Source organism: Sinohyriopsis cumingii, unplaced genomic scaffold (assembly GCF_028554795.1).
Source record: "Sinohyriopsis cumingii isolate HCF-2022 unplaced genomic scaffold, ASM2855479v2 utg000615l, whole genome shotgun sequence".
NCBI lineage: Eukaryota > Metazoa > Mollusca > Bivalvia > Unionida > Unionidae > Sinohyriopsis > Sinohyriopsis cumingii.
The window spans coordinates 1,115,589-1,135,245 of NW_028315917.1; the positions used below are offsets into that span (position 1 = coordinate 1,115,589).

The 19,657-nt window shown below is 35.0% G+C and overlaps 2 protein-coding genes across 6 annotated transcripts in view; both read left to right on the forward strand.

The window, feature by feature from the left end:
- LOC149773759 (CD82 antigen-like) overlaps positions 1-19,657 on the forward strand; it is a 294,550-nt gene that overhangs the window by 33,954 nt on the left and 240,939 nt on the right. The window lies entirely within an intron of this gene.
- LOC149773761 (uncharacterized) overlaps positions 1-19,657 on the forward strand; it is a 113,720-nt gene that overhangs the window by 5,837 nt on the left and 88,226 nt on the right. For all 5 annotated transcript variants that reach the window (XR_016417291.1, XR_016417290.1, XM_089946055.1 and 2 more), the window contains exons 3-5: positions 5,376-5,666; positions 9,053-9,121; positions 18,171-18,239. Coding sequence is in view for 3 of the 5 variants with exons in the window: in XM_089946055.1 (XP_089802181.1) it covers positions 5,376-5,666; positions 9,053-9,121; positions 18,171-18,239 (429 nt within the window). In the remaining 2 variants the exon portion in view is untranslated. The remainder of the gene's footprint in view (positions 1-5,375; positions 5,667-9,052; positions 9,122-18,170; positions 18,240-19,657) is intronic.

Sequence of the window (19,657 nt, forward strand, 5' to 3'; positions counted from 1 at the left end):
AGCGCTCTCCATCACAGATCACTGCCATCTCACCTCTGTCTGTGTGGGTTCGAGTCTCGGCCTCGGCAAATGTGGATATATGAGAAAGCTTGCTGGTAGCTTCTCGTGGGTTGGTGGTTCTTTCTGGGGTTTTCCCGGGTTCTTCCTCCACCATTAATACTGGCTGCCATGTATAGCCTATCTTGTGCTGAAAATGGCGTTAAACCCTATAACAACAACAACTACATACAAAGTAAACTTACATAGTTTTACACAGTAATAATAATATTAATTTAAAAAAACAGTATTATTATAAGCTACATATATATAAAGACATAATAAACAGAAATATTTTTAAGAGCATGCTTTTGTACCAGTCACATCCTCGATAGTGTGTCGCACTCTAAGTGAGGGAAGAGCAGCACCTTATACCTCACAGGGGTGGATCAGAGGATTACAGTTGTGACAAAGCTATGTCTCCTGACCAGTCATCGTCCAGTTACTAGTCAATGCCTGGTGATCTTTTGTTAGGCACCTTTCCCAAGTCAGCTCTTCCCTTTGTCCAGTCAGATCATACAGGTCACTGGTCTCCAGCCAGCCTATACCAGATGCTGGTCACGTTTTACAGATCATCATATTATGGCCTCACTCTCAGTACTGCAACAGGGGTTGCTGGCAGAGCCCACACCTTTTCCAGCTTGACTGTCACATCCTATGGAGGATTGTAAATCCACTTACGGATTTCACAGTGGGAAAGGTGATAAGATTAGTAAGCCAACCCCTTTCCTATTATCCTTTGAATTCCTGTGGAATATGGGACCCATGACCTTAAGGGAAGTGGTCCTATATGCCTCCATGGACTACTTGACCCTGGACTCAGAGTAGAGAGTAGAGCTGATGCTGCAGCTCATGAACCACCATTAGCCCCTCATAGGTTGCATCAACCTGGAAAGCTAGAGGTGTGTCATCTATACCATTCAAGAAAGACTAGCAGTCTCGTCTTCCTACTGGAACTTCTAGTACACACAGAGCACTGCATGGAGTTACAAACTATATTGCCGTGTCCCTATGTCACCTACACCTGTGATGGACATAACGTGGCTCTGCCATTCCATGTGCAGAATTAATTAGATGATGAAGATGCTCTGTGTACCATCATTGATTCAACTGAGTTTTAATGTGGAAGCAGCCTGCTACCTTTCCTTAATTGGATGAGGAGGTGGAGATTTGGTTATATGACAAGGCAGTAAATGAAGTTTATGGCCTCTTACCCATGGTCTTGTGCCTGAAACTATTCCTTATACTATGACCATCAGGTGCACAGTCCAAAAAGATTCTGTCCAGTGTGGAAAGGTTATCAGGCATCCAAACTCAGTAAGATGTCCTGTTACTTCATTCGTCCATGAGGTTTTCTGCAGGCCAGGATATTGCTTGGCAACATAGTGGGTGGTCCATTCCTTATACTATGACCTCTGCCTTAACATACATGATACATTTTTCTAAGTGGCCTCTCAAAGCTAACTAGATGCCAAAGCATCTCAAGTCAGTATTCTACTGGATTCTAGTCCTGTATTCCAAACAAAGCAGTTCAACAGAAACTGTGGTTGTTGGTTTCCATATCCTTTCAGGATGACCTCTTCTCAGCTACTTCATTTAGTGTGCTGAAAGAGGTCTTCCTGAATGCAGCTGCATTAAAACATGTGCTGAAGTCTGTGTCTAAAACCTTCCATCATACCCTTTCTGTATCAGTGGCCTAACTTGTGCACATTTTTCACAGTGATGTTGCTTGGTCACACTCAACTGTAGTAAAGACCTTTTCCAGGCTGCACCTTTGGAAATCAAGACATTCGTAGAGGACTCATTCCTACTGTGATTTCCTAAGATCTGAATGATCACCCAGCACAACTGCTCCAGACCCATTACAATCAGCCATGAAGTGTGGTAATGCAAATTGCTTTCAGGTGCCATCTCCAAAGTTCTTGAAACAAGTACAGCCCATGTTCAGTCTGCAACCTCAATTAAAATGAAATTCTGCAACAGTCTGGTCAAAGGTATGCTTGCTGACAACCCCAGAAGAGGAAGTTCTCTAATCCTCTTTCCTTTCTTATGTAAGGAGGAGGGTGGGGACAGCCCTAGGGACTAAATTACTGGGTTGTTTTTGGAATCGCTTTTCTAGAAGTTGTAGCAGCATATCTCCATTCAGTTCTTTTGATGACTGGTTGATGCACACTGTCCAGGTATAGTCCTTCTATCAGGATTTGTTCCACTGCTGGTTGACAGTAACTCAGTTGCATCTTTTACTGACCCTGAGAAGTTAAACACTTTTTTCATGACTTCATTTACATGATTGTGAGTTTCCTTACTGACCAGAACTTAGTCTGGGTTCATTGAAACGAAACAGAATGTTTCTTGACACATCAAGAATTGCTACAAGCCAATGCATCACTGTCTGTTTGCCTTTACCTCTCACAACTGGAAACCCTCATGCATCGCTGCAGCAGATCTGGTACCTCTGAGATGTCTCCATATGTACCCCATAGTTTCTCCTTGTGGCAAAGTGGAAATTGCACACTCAGCCATAACTCCATTAGGATCAGATTGTCATCACTATCAGCATTGGTTAATAATTTAGACAGATTCCTGACTGCAATCCCAATGCATGCACCTGAACTTCACTCCTGTCAGTTAGCTGACACATGAGATTCCAGTAGGGGTGCTTACTTAGCACCAGAGGGTCAAACCTTCCAGGGTCTTTGGAATGTGGATGAGTCATCCCTCCATATCAACAATCTAGAAATGAGGGCTGTATTCCTAGATCTACAAGGGTTCATCAACACAGTAAGGAGTTGATGTGTCATGGTCTCCTCTGGCAACACATAGGTTGTAGTGCAAAAGCACATGCCCCTTTCTCTCAGCATCTTTGCATGGAGGTCTTGAATCTGCTCTGTTGGTCAACCTGCGAAACTCCAAATTCACCACTTTCCTGGTAAAAAGAATGTGTTACTGTGTTGTTGCAACCCTGTGTCTTATTCTATGTTACAGAAAGTAGAATTAAACACAATAATTTATTTGTCTAGAATACAAAGTAAAAATTCAAAAGACACAGTATTGTGAAATAAATCCCAAACATTCTATCACAAACAATCAAAAAGTATAGAATGTTTTGAGTAAATTCCAATAGTCTTAAATGTTCTGATGTACCAATAAGCTTGAATGTAGTGATGTACCACAATCATATAAGTCGTGTCCGTTTCTCTCATCATCTTTTCATTGAAGTTTTGGATCTGTTACATATAAATTGATAACTTGAAATTTGTCCTAATTAAATCCAATAAAATCCACAGTGTTTGACATTTTAAATCCATATATATGATATATCCATGAATTCAATTATAGGTCACATTATAGGTGACCTATAAAGTAGTTCAGAATGATTTGATTCATAATATCCCATACTGTGTTAATTCCACAGGTCTTACAAATAAGTATTGAAAGTTATGTCCATGTTTTTCTGATTCACAATATCCTGTAAATGTCACTTTTTGATCCCATCTGGTACAAAGTCCAAGAATTCACCATTATTGTCTGATAATGTTTTAAGACATCAACCAACACACATAACTAACAAATTCAATTGCATGTGTGTTACTGCTATTAAAATGTAATGTAAAAATCATTTTAATTATTACCATTTGCCCTCCTACTGCCAATCTCGGATGCCCTGGCATAATTGTCATCCGTGAAGAAGATGACTGTTCTGCACATGAGCTTGTGAGGTGCATGGGTGGACCATGTCCTGTCTACAATTTTCCACTCAGTGGGATGATATATTCATATCACATTGACATGTTTTTTTTCAGCATGAAAAAGAGTAAGTTATGCAATAGTGAGGGGTAAGTCCTACATAATTATAATTTCTTCTTCTTATGATTCTTTTTTTCATTCAAACTGATTGGTTGAAATTAAGAATAGACTTGAATTGTTGAAAAAACATACTTCTAAACTTCTGCTTAGTTTTAGACCTGTCAGAATTTGCTATAATATGCAGTACCTATAGAACAGTGTCATGGAGGTAAAATTATGGGTTACGTATTTGTGTTCATGACAACATATACTTTTTTATGCTATATATAGCCATTGCAGTTATCAATTTTTGAAAGGTAAACATTCCATTTTACTGTTACCCTCAACCTGTGAACTGTGTATTGTAGATATGAATGAGCATAGGAATTAAATGAAAGGTCATGCATTTGATGTGGTGACTCCGTTTTAATGTTACCCTCAACTTGTGAACTGTGTATTGTAGATATGAATGAGTATAGGAATTAGATGAAAGGTCATTCATTTAATGTGGCAACTCCATTTTAATGTTACCCTGTGAACTGTGTATTGTAGATATGAATGAGTATAGGAATTAGATGAAAGGTCATGCATTAGATGTGGCAACTCTGTTTTAATGTTACCATGTGAACTGTGTATTGTAGATATGAATGAGTATAGGAATTAGATGAAAGGTCATGCATTTGATGTGGCGACTTCGTTTTAATGTTACCCTCAACCTGTGAACTGTGTATTGTAGATATGAATGAGTATAGGAGTTAGATGAAATATCATGCATTTGATGTGGCAACTCCGTTTTAATGTTACCCTCAACCTGTGAACTGTGTATTGTAGATATGAATGAGTATAGGAATTAGATGAAAGGTCATGCATTTGATGTGGCAACTCCGTTTTAGTGGCTGATCAAGGTAAATTGCTATTTCATGAACTATGCTCTAGTTGTGGTTATAATGATTGTTACCCAAAGCCTATGAGTTTCACTCAGTAAAATGTAACTTCTGTGTTGCACAAAGATAAGTACTTCTGAAGCATATTTTAAGAACAATTATTGGCCACAAAATACATTTTGAAGAAAAAAAATTACATCATTGCCTTAAGTCTACAGAAAACCTAAGATTTTAGACACTATACATTTTTTTGTCTGAACCCAAAGATTTTGGATAGTTGTGAGTAAATTTTATTCTTGATCCTAATTTTTGGACACAGTATGTAAGACCAGTTACAGTTTTTTTATGAAGAAACATGAAATAATTTTTTTTAGTATTTGGTGAAAAAAGCATGATGACATATGCTGCATGTAATAGCATGTCAAGAGTTGCCATTTTAGGATTACCAGATCTCTTGGCTGAGTGCTTCTGCATTTTTTATTAGGGAAGGTGGCAGGTCATTGAGGAATCTGATTCCCATTTAAGCCTCTATTTTCTTTATACCATGATCTCTCCATGCAGACCAAATGTTGTAACTCATATGAATCCCTGAATATTTGTCTTCTTTTTAAGAAAACAGAAAAATTACAAAATGAATAATAGTTGTATGAATCTGTCTTCTTTTTACAGAAACAAAATTACCTGCTCCCAGAGGGAATACAGTTAAGTTGTTTTCAGACATTGCAGTGGATAGGCACAGAAAAATATCCTTGTATGTGTACTCTGCACTCATTGCCCAATGGATATCGGAAAAATCAGCTATCACTGTGGAGCATATAACACCTAGATATGCCAGAAGGATGTATATGGATGACAATAGTAGTATCTGGATTCTTTGTGTAGACCCAGATGATGCTGCAAATTATTCGATTAAATATGACTCAGTGTTCACAGGACCCGAAGTGGAATTAATTGTATTGGGTAAGTTCTATAATTTTATTGATCCATCATTTCTTTCTCTCTCTCTCTCTCTCTCTCTCTCTCTCTCTCTCTCTCTCTCTCTCTATATATATATATATATATATATATATATATATATATATATATATATATATATATATATATGGACTTCACAGACTCACATAAAAAATGCTGTTTTGTAAAGAAAATGTTTAAAGCTGTGCATAAATCTCATCAGTATGCATGTGAACGAAGAAGTCATCTTAGGATAAATTGGGAGATGTAAAACATTTGGCTTGGAGTTTTGACAAAAAAATGAGGGATGATTTTCAGTATGAATGGTGAATATTTTTTATGACTTCTATTTTCCCAGTAAGGGCCCAGAGCTTGGGTCATTATGTGAGTTAAAGTTTTCATGCATTTGTATTAGAACATTGGTGTAATTTCAAAGTTGCAGAAAATTGTTTTGCCTGGATCTAAAAAATGAGCTACTGCCATAAACAGGAGATTATGGTCAGCTATAAGGTTGGTATACAGTGTCTCTGCATATGTACTTTATCCACATTGAATGCAGTTCTGCTAACACAGATTTCAGTGATGGCATATTTGCTGTTGCATTTAATATGCTTTCATGAGACTGGGTTTCTGTGACATGTCATTCCTGCCATTATAGTTCATTTTATGATGAGCTTTATCAGAAGGCAGAATGCATATTTGTCGTTTTTTTTTAACTTGGTTCAAAACGCGGAAATTCACATCTTCATCCATCATTGAATATCATGTGATATTTCATTTGCTTCAATTTTGGCATTTTAACATGGGAAATATTGCACTCTTAGATATCTCAACAAATTTTAAACATCAAACCCAAACTGACTCAGTTTGATGCCACATGAGCTTTTTAGTAATCAAACCACGATCAATTAACATCTTTAATCCTGTCTGAATTTTGTTTGATCACATATATTACAGACTTGAATCCATCTCAACAACTTTAAGCACTGAAACAGAACCTACCCTGCACTGAAAATCAAAATAATGTTAATTTTTTTATGCTCTTTAGAAAACCAATCATAATCAGTTAGTTTCTTTAATAATTTCAGAATTAAATCTGATTCCACATCATGCTTCGAACATTGAAGCGCATCAACTCTGCCAACAGAATAAAAAATAAATTATTTTATGCTGCTTGAAATTAGCAGCTACACGTTATTGCCTTGCTTAAGCCTGTTCTATGATCACAGGCAGTTAGCATGGTAAATGTACTACAATAGAAGCAAGATGTGAATAAAATGGAAAAAAGTTTTCAATAATTTTGCATATGCAGGAGATCTAACTGAATGGCAGGAGAGAGAGAGAGGAGAGACCCCTCATCTTGGGAGGAAAACTTTTCTTTTGGGAGTTTCACATGTTTGTATTAGGTCAATGCAGCAAACCGTAAGTTTATCCCTGTGGCTTGCAATAGATTTCCCCACAAGTCAACACTCAGTCTGCTGACAGTCCTCTGTAATCGTTGTGCACCATGAGAAACCTCCACTCATCGTGTGCCTTCAGCACCGATGACTGCATTACAATTTTGTCATATTTGACCATTGTGAACTATTCAAGTATCCATATTATCATTACCAAACCATGGCATGTTACTAATCTTTTCAAGAAAATGTGTTAGGCCCAAACAGAGGGAATGCATTTAATTATCATGGTCCAGGAATCTATTATATATGTTTGCATGATTAATCAATATATACAGCATTGCTTTTGGCATGCAAGTCATTGTCACTTGACAAACACTGCATTTCTATCCCTTTGAAGTGACTGCCATCAAATGTGTCTAATTGAAGAGGGACCAGAAATGGGTGTATCTCCAGGGTACTCAACTTCCATCAATTTAAAAAAAAAAAAAACAGTATGTGCTTCATTATATTGTATGGCAAATATCTTGTCTGAAAACACCAGGTACAGGTTACAGTTTTCATCATAATTATGCTTATACTTTAATAAGTTTAAGTAATTGCTGTCTCAACCAGTAAAACTATGACTGGTATCTATTATTATCTCATCAAGGCATATGCCTGCTTACCAGTTGAAAAGAAATTTAAAATAACACGAATCTTTAGTGAAAAGCCAGTCTTAGAATTTACTGAGCTATTGTTCACTAAAGGATTAGCCCATTTAACCAGCTAGCTGTGAGACCTTTAGACAGTTGAGCTGTAATAAGTTTTGTCAGTGACACTTCTGTTGATTGTTTGATAAGCAGCAATGTATAAACTTGACCTAGTCACCTTTGAATTAAGTTTAGTTATCAACATCATTAGTTGTTGATTGTTGAACAAAGAAACAGTCTGCAAACCAGTAATAGTGACCTTTGATTCTTACTTCCTTAGGGTGTTTATTTCACAGTTTTATTAGTAAACAATGCAAAGACAATTTGATATATTGGTATAGTACTTTTGGAATATCTAATAGCCAGTGTCCAGTTTCTCAGTATATATGCCTTTCACAACCTTTGAACTGATGAATGTATCTGGAAAATACAGGGATTAATATACATTCATTTTGTCCAGTTGTTTGAGCTAAGCCTAAACTTTCTTTTCAATTTCATCAATCAATATATAAAAAAAAAAACTGTTACAGTAATATGTCCCAAACTGTGTTTGCATTTGGTTTGGCTGCATCAGTAAGGTGGACTATATCATTAGGAATGGATGTCACTTTCTTACCTGGGTTTTTATGTTATGATTGTGTAAGTGATTGGTTGCATGAAGTATTTGATTTTAGTTTTTATTCTTATCTATTTATCTATATGTTAGTCCATCCTTCCACCTTTTGTCCCTTATTAAGTGTTTACTTAAAGACAGTGTCTCATGCAGCCTTGCAGAAGTGTTGTACAGTTTGGTATCAGGTACTGTACGTGATATTATGTCCACATGGGGTTCTTGTTTAGTGGAGTTATGGCCCCCTAACTGTTGGACGTGATTGCTTTTTTTCCATACAAACTCCATTCATTTATTTTTGATTTCAACAGACTTTGGTATTAAACTGTGTTGTTTCTGTGGTCACAGTCATCTTATAATTCCTTCTTGCAAGAAAACTGCACTAGAAAAGAAAAGCAGGAGACATCAGTTCCTGAAATTTGCTTGCTTTACATTTAATTAAATTAAAACATATTGAATAGGTTTAACTTGTTCATTAATATGAATCAAATTCATTATATTATATTACTGTATGTTTCACTATTTATGAATTATTTGTCTTGAGTAAAACTTCCTTTAATGCCAAACAAATTGTTTATTTGTCACTTTACAGCTTTCAGGCTTTCAGTCATACTGTTGCTCTGTTCTGAATAGCATGAATAAAAGAAGTTAATTTTTACTTTGAAAGAAAATATAATTATTGTTTATTTACAGATCACTTGACACAGGGAGTGCAGGTCCAAATGTGCCTGGATGATGCAGATTGTATGAAGACATATTTAGGTAGATTGTATTATTTGGTCTACTATACTATATATATTTTCCCCTCTATTTCTCTCTTTTGTTTTCATTGTCTGCCTGTTCTTTTCCTGTTTGTCTCTCTGGCAGTCACTGAATTCTGAATGGTGACCGTATTAACATTGTTCCATGGGATTGTTAATTTAAAAGTTTTCTTACTTTTTCTTCATATTGTTTGAAGGTGTGACAGTAGAAGCTGAAAAAAATTCCATTGAAATTTGAGTATCTTCTTGCATAACAATCATAATGTAAACTCCAATATATTTCCTCTTGGCATTAAAATATACGTGTTCAAGCCGTTTGTCCCCTTTTCAAAAACAAAGAATGCTGTGTCTACTTATTTGTCTATCAGTTTCTTTAAACTTGACATTTAGTTTTGCAAAATTCTTTAGAGGTTAAAGAAAGACTTTCAGGTACAGCATTTATGAAGTGATCAACACCATGGCAAATCTGTCAACTAACTGTTGTACAGAATTTCCAAAGAAGTGCCAAAACAGTCACTCACCAGCTAGATGTGAATCATTACATCATCAGGTGGTTGGCATGCCAGACTGAGTAGAGCAAATAGAATGTAATGAATGCAAGTCAGATCTTTATTACTTAGATATGTTTCCTCCATTTTTCATGAATGTTGTACCTGAAAGTGTTTCTTTAGACATCTTAATTCTGCAGTTTGTTCTATATGATGAATTAAGTTGACATTATGAAACTTGTTTTTGAAATTTTCAGTGCACATATTTTTCTAAGTATGAAGATGATACTGAATTACATATATCTGAGTACAGAACATGAAATCTTCTATTTGGAATTGTGGTGACTGCCAGGCAGCTTTTATTACTTTTTCTTCCCTTTCATTACCCTTTATACTAGTGTGACTTGGCAGCCAACAGTACAGAATAAACTTTTTTCAGAGCAAATCATTTTGTTGTAAGATTTAGGCTATTAGCATGGTTTCAAATTTCTGGTTTTGCATGTCTTTAAGCATGCAGAGGAAATCTGAATTTTTTGGATGATCATTACAATTTATAGTCGTGAATAAAAAGTACACATGATACAAATGCAATCATGTACCAAGAATTTAAAATAACACAGGATAGATATACATAACATTTAAGAGGTTTTGAAAACAGTGGTCATTTGTAAATATAGAATTTAGCAATAATTGAAACATATACTTTTGTTACTTCTAACTGAGGACAAATTTGTTGACCAGAAGGTGGAGGTAAATTTGGTTTCTGAGCATACAAGGTTTATACTTTTGGACCAAAAGTCATTATTGCATGATTCTTCTGAGATAAAGTGATGCTTCATTTGCTTCGCCAAAAAAAAGTCCCTTTGGATTGTGTATCAGTTCAGACATCAGCAGGTAACATTTAGAAGCTGATCTGTTCAGTCAAGTCTTAGTCAAGATTTCGTTTTACTTAATGACCTGTATAGCCAGGTGTGGCATGACCTTCAGATCTGTCCGTCTGATTCTTATTAAATCTGAGCTTTTTTTTTCATTTGCCAATGAGCTATCAAATGTGCAGAAGGAAAGATAGGTTACAGTGGAAAATTAGCCCCCAAACTTTGGTCTTCTCCACAACAGGAATAAGACAACCATCTGGATAGTACTTTGGGTCATCCTGAATTTGATGTAATCAACCAAAATACATATAAACAGTGTTAAATTTTGAAAATTAGATCCAATTTTTGTCTACCCATTTCACAAGACTGTTGAATCTTGTGTTGATGTTCATTAGTATGTATACTCTTTGATGTATAGTTTTACACTTTTTGGAGTGGATGGTAAATCCCCATAACCAGATCAGAATACTGTTTGCATTTACTTGAATAGTAAATCATTCTTGGAACTTTCATGGTGAGCTGGGCAGCATTTGGAAGGAAAAAAAAGGCAAACAATGAATTAATGTGAATAATTTACAAAGGGACAATGTCAGTCCAGCTTAGGAACCTGAAATTCCAACTCCCATCTTACAGCACTACATTGACTGAACTGATTCACTATGTTGACAACTGATTCATGAGCAGATAATTGTTAAGGCCGCTCTCCCCCAAAAAGATATGTGTTCTCCTTATTGCACAGGTTTTACAGTTAGGGAAAGTGGGTAGTTTTTATTTTAAAAAAAACAAACTTTATATAAATAAATAAATAAATAAATAAATATGTAGAACAGGCCTGTATATTAGTTAATTTTTGGACATGAGTATTAAATTTTATTTTAAGATATGAAGGGTTAAGATTAAGTAGGATCTATAAATAGTTGTTGACATAGGTGTTTATGACCATTAATGATAACATTAATAATAAGATCTGATTACAAATTTGAGGATGCTTCCCATTGGACAGGTTGGTTAGGTGGGTTCTTTTGAATTAAGTTATTTCCCATTGGATGGGTGATGTCACATGAATAGGTATTTTAAAATATCAGTCTGAAGAGAAAGATCTGTTATGTGGGCTATATTGCGATGTATACAGCTGTAATGGACTCTTGAAGGTGTATTATAATAAGGAGAGAACTGAGCAATCAGATTCATTCCTATTTTGGATTTTTATTTCTAGTGTTATTGTTGTAACATCATGTCTGCAAATTTATTTTATGTTGTATTTAGATACTATTTCCATGGATTATTCAGTGGAAATAGAAAGTGCTTATTGGACAAAAATATTATTTTGGGACTATTGTGAATTATTGAAATGAGTTCTGGACAATGGCATTTTGACACCTCGGGACTGTTGGCAGACCACTACATTCAAAGATCTGAAATCTAATTGAACATTGATTCTGTTGGAATTTAACAGAACTTTTTTAGGATTATTTTGGAATCAGTTCATAATACTTTAAGTTCCTTCTCAATTTTCATTTTTTAGCTTTGATAATGAAATTGTTAAGTTTTACAAAACTTGTTGGTTTTGCTTCTTTCTATTACTATTGACCACTGAGTCATAACACAAAAATATTAACCTTTGAAAATGAATATAGTCTTTAGTAAATCCTCTCCTTTTTCACAGCAAACTGAGTGAAATCAGCGCTTCTATTCATAGCCACACATCCCTCTATAAAGATAGTTTGAAAGATGGAGAGTAGGTAGACTTAGCTACACCCATGACACCATCATAAGCCAGTTGCTGGATAATGCCTCAATATTTGGTACTGATTTACAGCCATACTCAGATTTCTGAAATAGACTGAAAACTTCCGAAAATCAAATTTAGTCATTTTAAATAGACCAGACCTGTAATTACTAACAACCTCTGGGCTTGCACTCGTCTTGTTAATGTAGAAGTGTGGCCTCCCAATATTTAATACATTTGCTTTGGTAGGCAACCACTGTGATGTCTCCCAGAGTAGCTCTCATCATTGGATACTAGATACCATGATAATTTATTTATAGCCAATGGAATCAGTTATGTCAGCAGGTGGAGGTATGGCAGGAAATGCGTCAGGTTTGTATTGCTAGGATTAAACCACTGTTGGAAAAGTACCTGCACCAACTTGTGGTTGACACATATAGATTCGGATTGGGATGGAACAAGAAAGTATAGCAGATGTATTTTGAGCAATGGATGTACCAAGAGCACCTCAAGCCGACCTGTGGTCAGCTTGGACTAAGTGAGCTTTCACTGTTGGCACAAATCAAATGTAGCACCCTCTGGCAGTTGTTGATGAGATTGCTACTATAATGATGATTACTAATCTAACCAATCCAATAAAACTGTGAACTTCAAAGATCTCTACTGTTGCTAGAATCATAACAAATGTATGGGCACTTCCTACCAATTTCTTCCATAATACCTTCTCTTATCCAATGCCAAGCAATGGCTGATATGATTCTAATTTATATTTCATGTTTGCTTATAATTGATCATGAATAATCCTTTGAGCTGTTTAAATTGATGATTTTATTTCATGAATTGATGATGTAGCTTTGGTTATCAATGTCAGCATCATTTGGAACACTTATTAGCAGTTGCTTATATATCAACTATACCAAAAGAAACATTGATATTTCAAATGATTAAAATGAGCAATTTAATTTAAAACATTTGCCTAACCCAATAAGTTGCATGTAGCTATGTTACTATTCATGATTTTGTGTGGTCAAGTCATGTGTTTTTTGCAGACCTTAAAAATAAGTTGTTCATTACATTGGAATGCTGATTGAGTGTTTCAGAATGTAAGCATGCCCAAAGCGTATTCTCTGTATTACTGCTGCACAAAAATTGGTGTCACAAGAACCTTGCTGCTCCAAAAGTATTTGGCATATCACAGCAGTAGGTTAAGGTGAATACAATATATCATACGTAGGTGGTACACTTGAACAGGACTTGATTCAGAAAGCTGTTGTTCCAATGGTTTTTGTCACTGTTCTTTTCACTAACAACATAGAATTTCTTATGAATTCCCAGCGATGCTTTTCAGAAGCTCCTTTTGAGCTTCTGCATTTCCATGAGCTGTCAACTTGCTTTATGCTAAATCATCGATCGCCACAGAAGTGTACACATTTAGTTGTGCCGCCAACATCTCACTCTTTGTAGACATATATTTGATCGATCGCATTTAGAATAAACTTAAACTCTTCATTACTTATTTGGTCTGAAATAGTGTCAAGTATCGTCTCAGTCAAGGTGCAATTTCATCTGCTTTTTGGTTTTATGGTGAATAACATTTCCTGCAATGGAAACTAGACCACAGCTCAAAGCATTAATTTTAAGGATAATCACAATATGGGGCAGCAATGACGGTTGACAGGACTCCAATACCAACCACACTGATGCCCAGAAACACAGCCATTAGTGTGACGTTGATGCCATTCACAGCATTTACAGCATGTTTGTACTTTTAAGGGTGTTGCTCTTGAACTTTTGTCCATAAGAAAGATTCAGTCTTGCAGATCTTTCCAGGTGAAAATTTTGTGGATCTTGGGAGTTTTGGGTATAATACGATTTTGATTCCTTTATGAAACTTCAGTTGATTTGGTGAAGGGGGGAGGGCGTCAGGAGGATTAACTGTCTAGATAGCATGTACCTCTATCATCATGATATACTGTTAAGCTGTCAGTGAGGTTAAAGAGTATGCCAGTTTCCTTGATATCACTAGATCAAGAAATTGTACAGTCTAAAACATGTCTGCCAACATTCTTGCCCGAAGTCACCTCTACTATGCCTACTGTCCACAGTCTGTGATTTTTTTTGGGGGGGGTGCGCCTGAGCCACTGGTTCATGGTTTAGGAAAATGATAGGCAACAGCTGCAGCTGAATCAGAGGCAAAATTTCTCAGCTTTTGGGGTGCGCAATGGAGTAAAGATGAAAGTCCTGTAAACATTTTGTGATAGCATTGGAGAAAAGTAATATCATTTATAATGAAAAGAAAAGCAAACCTTCATAATTGTAAAAAGGCACTTGTTTATTTGCATGAATTATCTGTTTTTTCTTTATATGTATTTTGTTTGTTGTGAGAAGGATATAAAATACATGTAGTGAAAATGCAAGGCACATAAATTTTGTAAGAAATGTTTCAGTGAATGATTTTTTAATATAAAATACACAAATGTTTTGATTACATTTCTGTTAGCACTATACATTTCAGAGAAAGCTGAATTTCAAAGTACTTCAACAAGAAATGTTATGGAGAATGAATTTTATTGTTATCAGGTTAATAGCTTACATGGTTGATAAGAGTGTGTCATGTAGTCAATCGACTAGTGACTCCAGTCTCACTTTGTTTTTAAATTCTTGGAAACCCCTTTGTAACTTACTGATAAATGATCATTACTGTTTTGTATTCATATAATTTCAAAGCAGAGAAATTTCATAGAATTGCTGAAATAGATTATTACTTCATTTTGACTGGAATTGAAATTATTGTATTGAATATCCCTCAGAAAATGTGTTTGACTCCGAAATGTAAATAGTGATAACAGGGCACCAAAGAAAACAAAATGAATCAGTCTCTCTGAAACAAAATATTTCCATGTCTAGATAAATTTTACTTGCTTATTGAATTGTCTGAACTACTCAATTGCTGTTATGTCGTTTTAATGATTTTTCCTTTTTTGAGTAGGTTGCAATTCATTGTACACCGCTCCCTCAAAAACTCACGCCCGGATAACTCGCGATCCTGCTTATAACGCAGTGTCCGTCTTGGCTCCCAATTTTTTCCAGAGAAAATGTCTTTAAAATATCTTTAAAATATGCTGAACATGAAAAAATTACTGAGGCGGGAGTCCTCCGTATGCATGTAATAGGTGCGCGGGAAAATTCTAAGATTTGCCGGTCCTGTTTCAGCCACCTACTTTGTGGGAAAATGTGTTGATCAGTTAACTGTGCTGATATTTACAGTGACAGAATTCAGTGACTGAAAGACTCTTTGATGTACTGTTGCCATTTTATAAGAGTACATTAAAAAAAAAAAAGAACATGATGCAACAGGTAGGCGGCTAGTTCAAAGGCTTTGACGAGTAGCCGAGTGAGAAAATGTACTGATATTGAGTGATTGAATTCAGAGGCAGAAAGACCCAGTTTTGAAATCCTAGCAAGACCTCTGTTTAAAGATATCATATATTATGTAAGTTTTTATGATAAATAGTTGTCAGTATACTGTAAATAAACAGTCTGGTGAAATAGCGATCAATGAAAACTTCTGGTAAATGCTAACAGGTGGCAACAGAGAATGAAATAAACACCAATTAAATGTCTTCCTGTGTGAAAGTCACGTTCTAATCCTTTAATTCTGTTTCAGTGTAAACATTATAATCACAACATATTCTGTTCATTGAAAACATGAAAAGAATCAATCGACCGTCACATCGAAACCCGTGAGTACTTCTGTGAGAACCTAATTACATGTACATGCCGGCTTTGTTTTGATCAACAACTTGGGGAAGTGTTTGTTGCATTAAAAAAACAAATCGATTACAAGAGACCTCGGGTGCTGGATTAAGGGTCTTGGAGCTGCCTTTGACGTAAAGTAAAACAGTAACAGAGACAACGGCGATGATAGTGACTTCGAATGTTTCAGTGAAACTGATGTCATTAATGACGAGGCTGTTTGGGAGAAATTTGTACAGACTCATGGTCCTGAGATTGGCGTTTCTCTTGATGATATGGAGGAGTGGATTTGTACTGACAATGATTGCCCCACAGCCGAATACATGTCAGATGAAACTATAATTATTTCTATAGCGAACAAATTTGCAGCAGAAGACGATTCTAACTGGAGTAACACAAGTGTTGAAAGTGATGCAGACGCAGATTTTGCACCCCCACCCCTCTGCACAGGAAGCAATCAAATATTTTGATATTGCCATAAGGTGGCTGGAGACCCAAAATGTTGACTACGTAAAGCTCATGCGGTTGAGAACTCTGAGGGATTTTGCTCGGCGGCAGAGAAACCAAGGAGTAACACACGCACAAAAAAAATAACTGATTTTTTTCAAAAAGTGAATTGATATTTGTCAAGTATGGCACAAACGGCAAGTATTAACTTGTTCTAATTTACGTTGTTTTAAATTTGTAGACCAATTAAATATGTTAGTACTGATTAACCTTTGGTTTTTTTGTTTTCCATTTTACTTCTATCACATTCAAAAATATTTATCTATCTATCGTTCGATCGACACTGTTTCTCGAAAAGAGTCGATCTTTTGTATATAAAAAAACGTCTACTTTGGATCAAAGAATAAAACTAGAATGTATCCAATTCAACATAAAAATTAGTGACGTAGTACACAATGTGTGAAGTGGTACACATGTTAAGCAAACAGAAACCACATGGAATAATGTTTCTGATAATCGCCTCAATATACTGTAATTTATCCTAAAATTAATGTTGTCCTATGAGGAAATAATAAAGTACACCGTTATGAAGAGATTTTTATTAACATTTAATCTCAGAACGATTATAAAGTGAGTATTTAACAGTATAATCTGTCTACCCCCCCCCACTTATTTCTTTGTTATGTCGTCAATCACTTTATTGGTTTTGGGCTTATTTTATAGGTCCCTCGATAACTTGCGCCTTACTTATAGTGCTGTCGATGTTTCTGGACCCCGATGTGCGCGAGTTATCGAGGGAGTGGTGTACTCAGATAAGTGTAAAATCAAGCTAAAACACTGCATGTGTTAAAAAGTTTTTTTTTTTGTTTTTAGTTTACTCTGTGTTACACATAACTTGTGTTAAAAAAGTATGAATGGATCTAATTTGCTGTGATGTCAAGTATCTTATAATGAACACTAATTTACTTAATTTATTCATAGGGCTGGCATGACTGCCTACCAATTATAATATTATACTATTTCCATGAGCTTGAATCTTTTTATTTTACAACCATGCATGTTTTGTTTTAGCTTTTCTTGCCAAATTTGAAATTTACTTATTGTGTTTTATTTTAATTTGATATTTTCAGTAGTGATGGCCTTCCATATAAATTAATGTGAACCTAAAACAACTCATTATGTGATACTCTCTTGTGGTCAAGATCACATTCATGTAATTATTTTTAGGTTGTGGTTTGAGTTTTGTCAGTTATTTACATTTTCATGCCCCTTAATGGTTTTTCTTTATATATTCAGTAAATTATTATGAAGTTAAAACAGTTAATTTTATGACATACTTGCTCATCCTTTTGACCATAGATCATGCAGGGCCTTTTTTTAATGTTACCGATGACTCTCATCCACTGACACTAAGATACTACTGTTACTGGTGTGAATTTATTTTAATGCAAATGACTCATTAATTTTTATTTAGGATGTCAGATCTTTTCACTAGTTTTTTTTTTTTTGAAGATGCCTTGTAGATAATGTAGTATTATATGTACATGGTTTTCTTATGCAAGTAGGAATTGAAAGAGTTTGATTAATTAACAATATGCAGTGAAATGACAAAAGAAAACACAAAAATCAGTCTAGTTTTCTGATTTTGGTTGTCTAAAACAAATCATAGCTTGGTAATTGATAGAGAATATTAAGCATCACTTTCACCAGTTTCAAACTTTAATTTACACTCATAAGTAATTACTTGTTTTACAGGAAATTTGACAAGGCAGCAGTTCCTACAATTGCTGGATCTTCATCCCAAATTTTTGAAGGCACACTGTGGTAAATTTTCTTTTTTGTTTTACCATACTCTGTTTCTTGTCTTTTTCTGCATTTCTTTTCATGTTTTACTGTTGAAATATTTTTTCTCCTCTCTGACAATCAGTTAATGCAAACTATTTGACTATATAATGTACTTTTAGGGAGTTTTATTTTAATGTTTTTTTGCCCTTAGTATATTTGTATGCATTTGTTGTTGTTGTTATAGGGTTTAACGCCATTTTTCAGGACAAGATAGGCTATACATGGAGGCCAGTATAAATGGTGGAGGAAGAACCTGGGAAAACCCTGGAAAGAAACACTGACCTACAAGAAGCTGCAGAAAAGCTTTCTTATGTACCCACATTGGTTGTATGCATTTGACAGCCACCAAGATTCATTTACTCCAGTGGGAATTACTTATACATGGCTTCATTTCACTTGTATTTATTATTTAAGGGCTTATTAGTGACTATTCACTTCATTTACAGGTCACTCGTAAATGACATGTAAACAATTAGGATTTTATATGTGTATTAGGTGTTTCGTGTGCAAATTTGGCATTTCACTTATAAAATTGAAGTTACAAGTGAAATTTGAAAATGTGAGACATTCACTTCACTTATACGTCACTTACACATGTAAGTGTATGACTAGGATTTTATGTGCATATTAGGCATTTCACTTATGAATGAAGTATACTTTATTTATAAGTGAAATACAAGTCATTTACTTACTACACTAATAAATCATATAATAGCAAATTCCTGTTAAATTCTATACATTTGGGCTATAAAAGAACTGTAACTCCAACCCGCTTGCTTTGCAGGATATGGACTCTTTACATAAATGTAAGACATCTGTTTGATAGAATGTATAAAAATGGCCATCTGTAAGTTCAGACCTTATATAAATCTCAAATTTCTGTTTAAATGACAATGTTTGAAATGATTCCAACACATTAGCCTGCTGCTCTGCATCACCACATTTGAAACAGCTTGCTCAGTTGTTATGTATATTTAATTTGCATTGTTTTTTAGGTTTTGTATTTTCATTATATGCTTTGTAAAATCGTATTTTGTAGCTGACCTTGTCCAAAATCAGTTACACTGTCTACCTGGCTGGAATCATGAAGTTTTTTGTTCTGTAATCAACTAATTCATATATATTAAGATTTGTGTTACACATATTTTTCTTGGATTATTTGGGATTGAATTCACAATAGCATATTAAAGTTATATTTTTACATTTTTGCTTTATAATGACCTTATTTAAAGAGGGTAACACAATTAGCCAAAAACTAATCTACATTGAGGCCCTCAAAAATGGCCATCTTTAAGTTCAGACCTTATATAAATCTCATATGAAGCTTTGTATTCTAGAGAAATAAATTATTTGTTAAATTTTACAAAACTTATTGACTTTCGCTCTTTTCTATTACT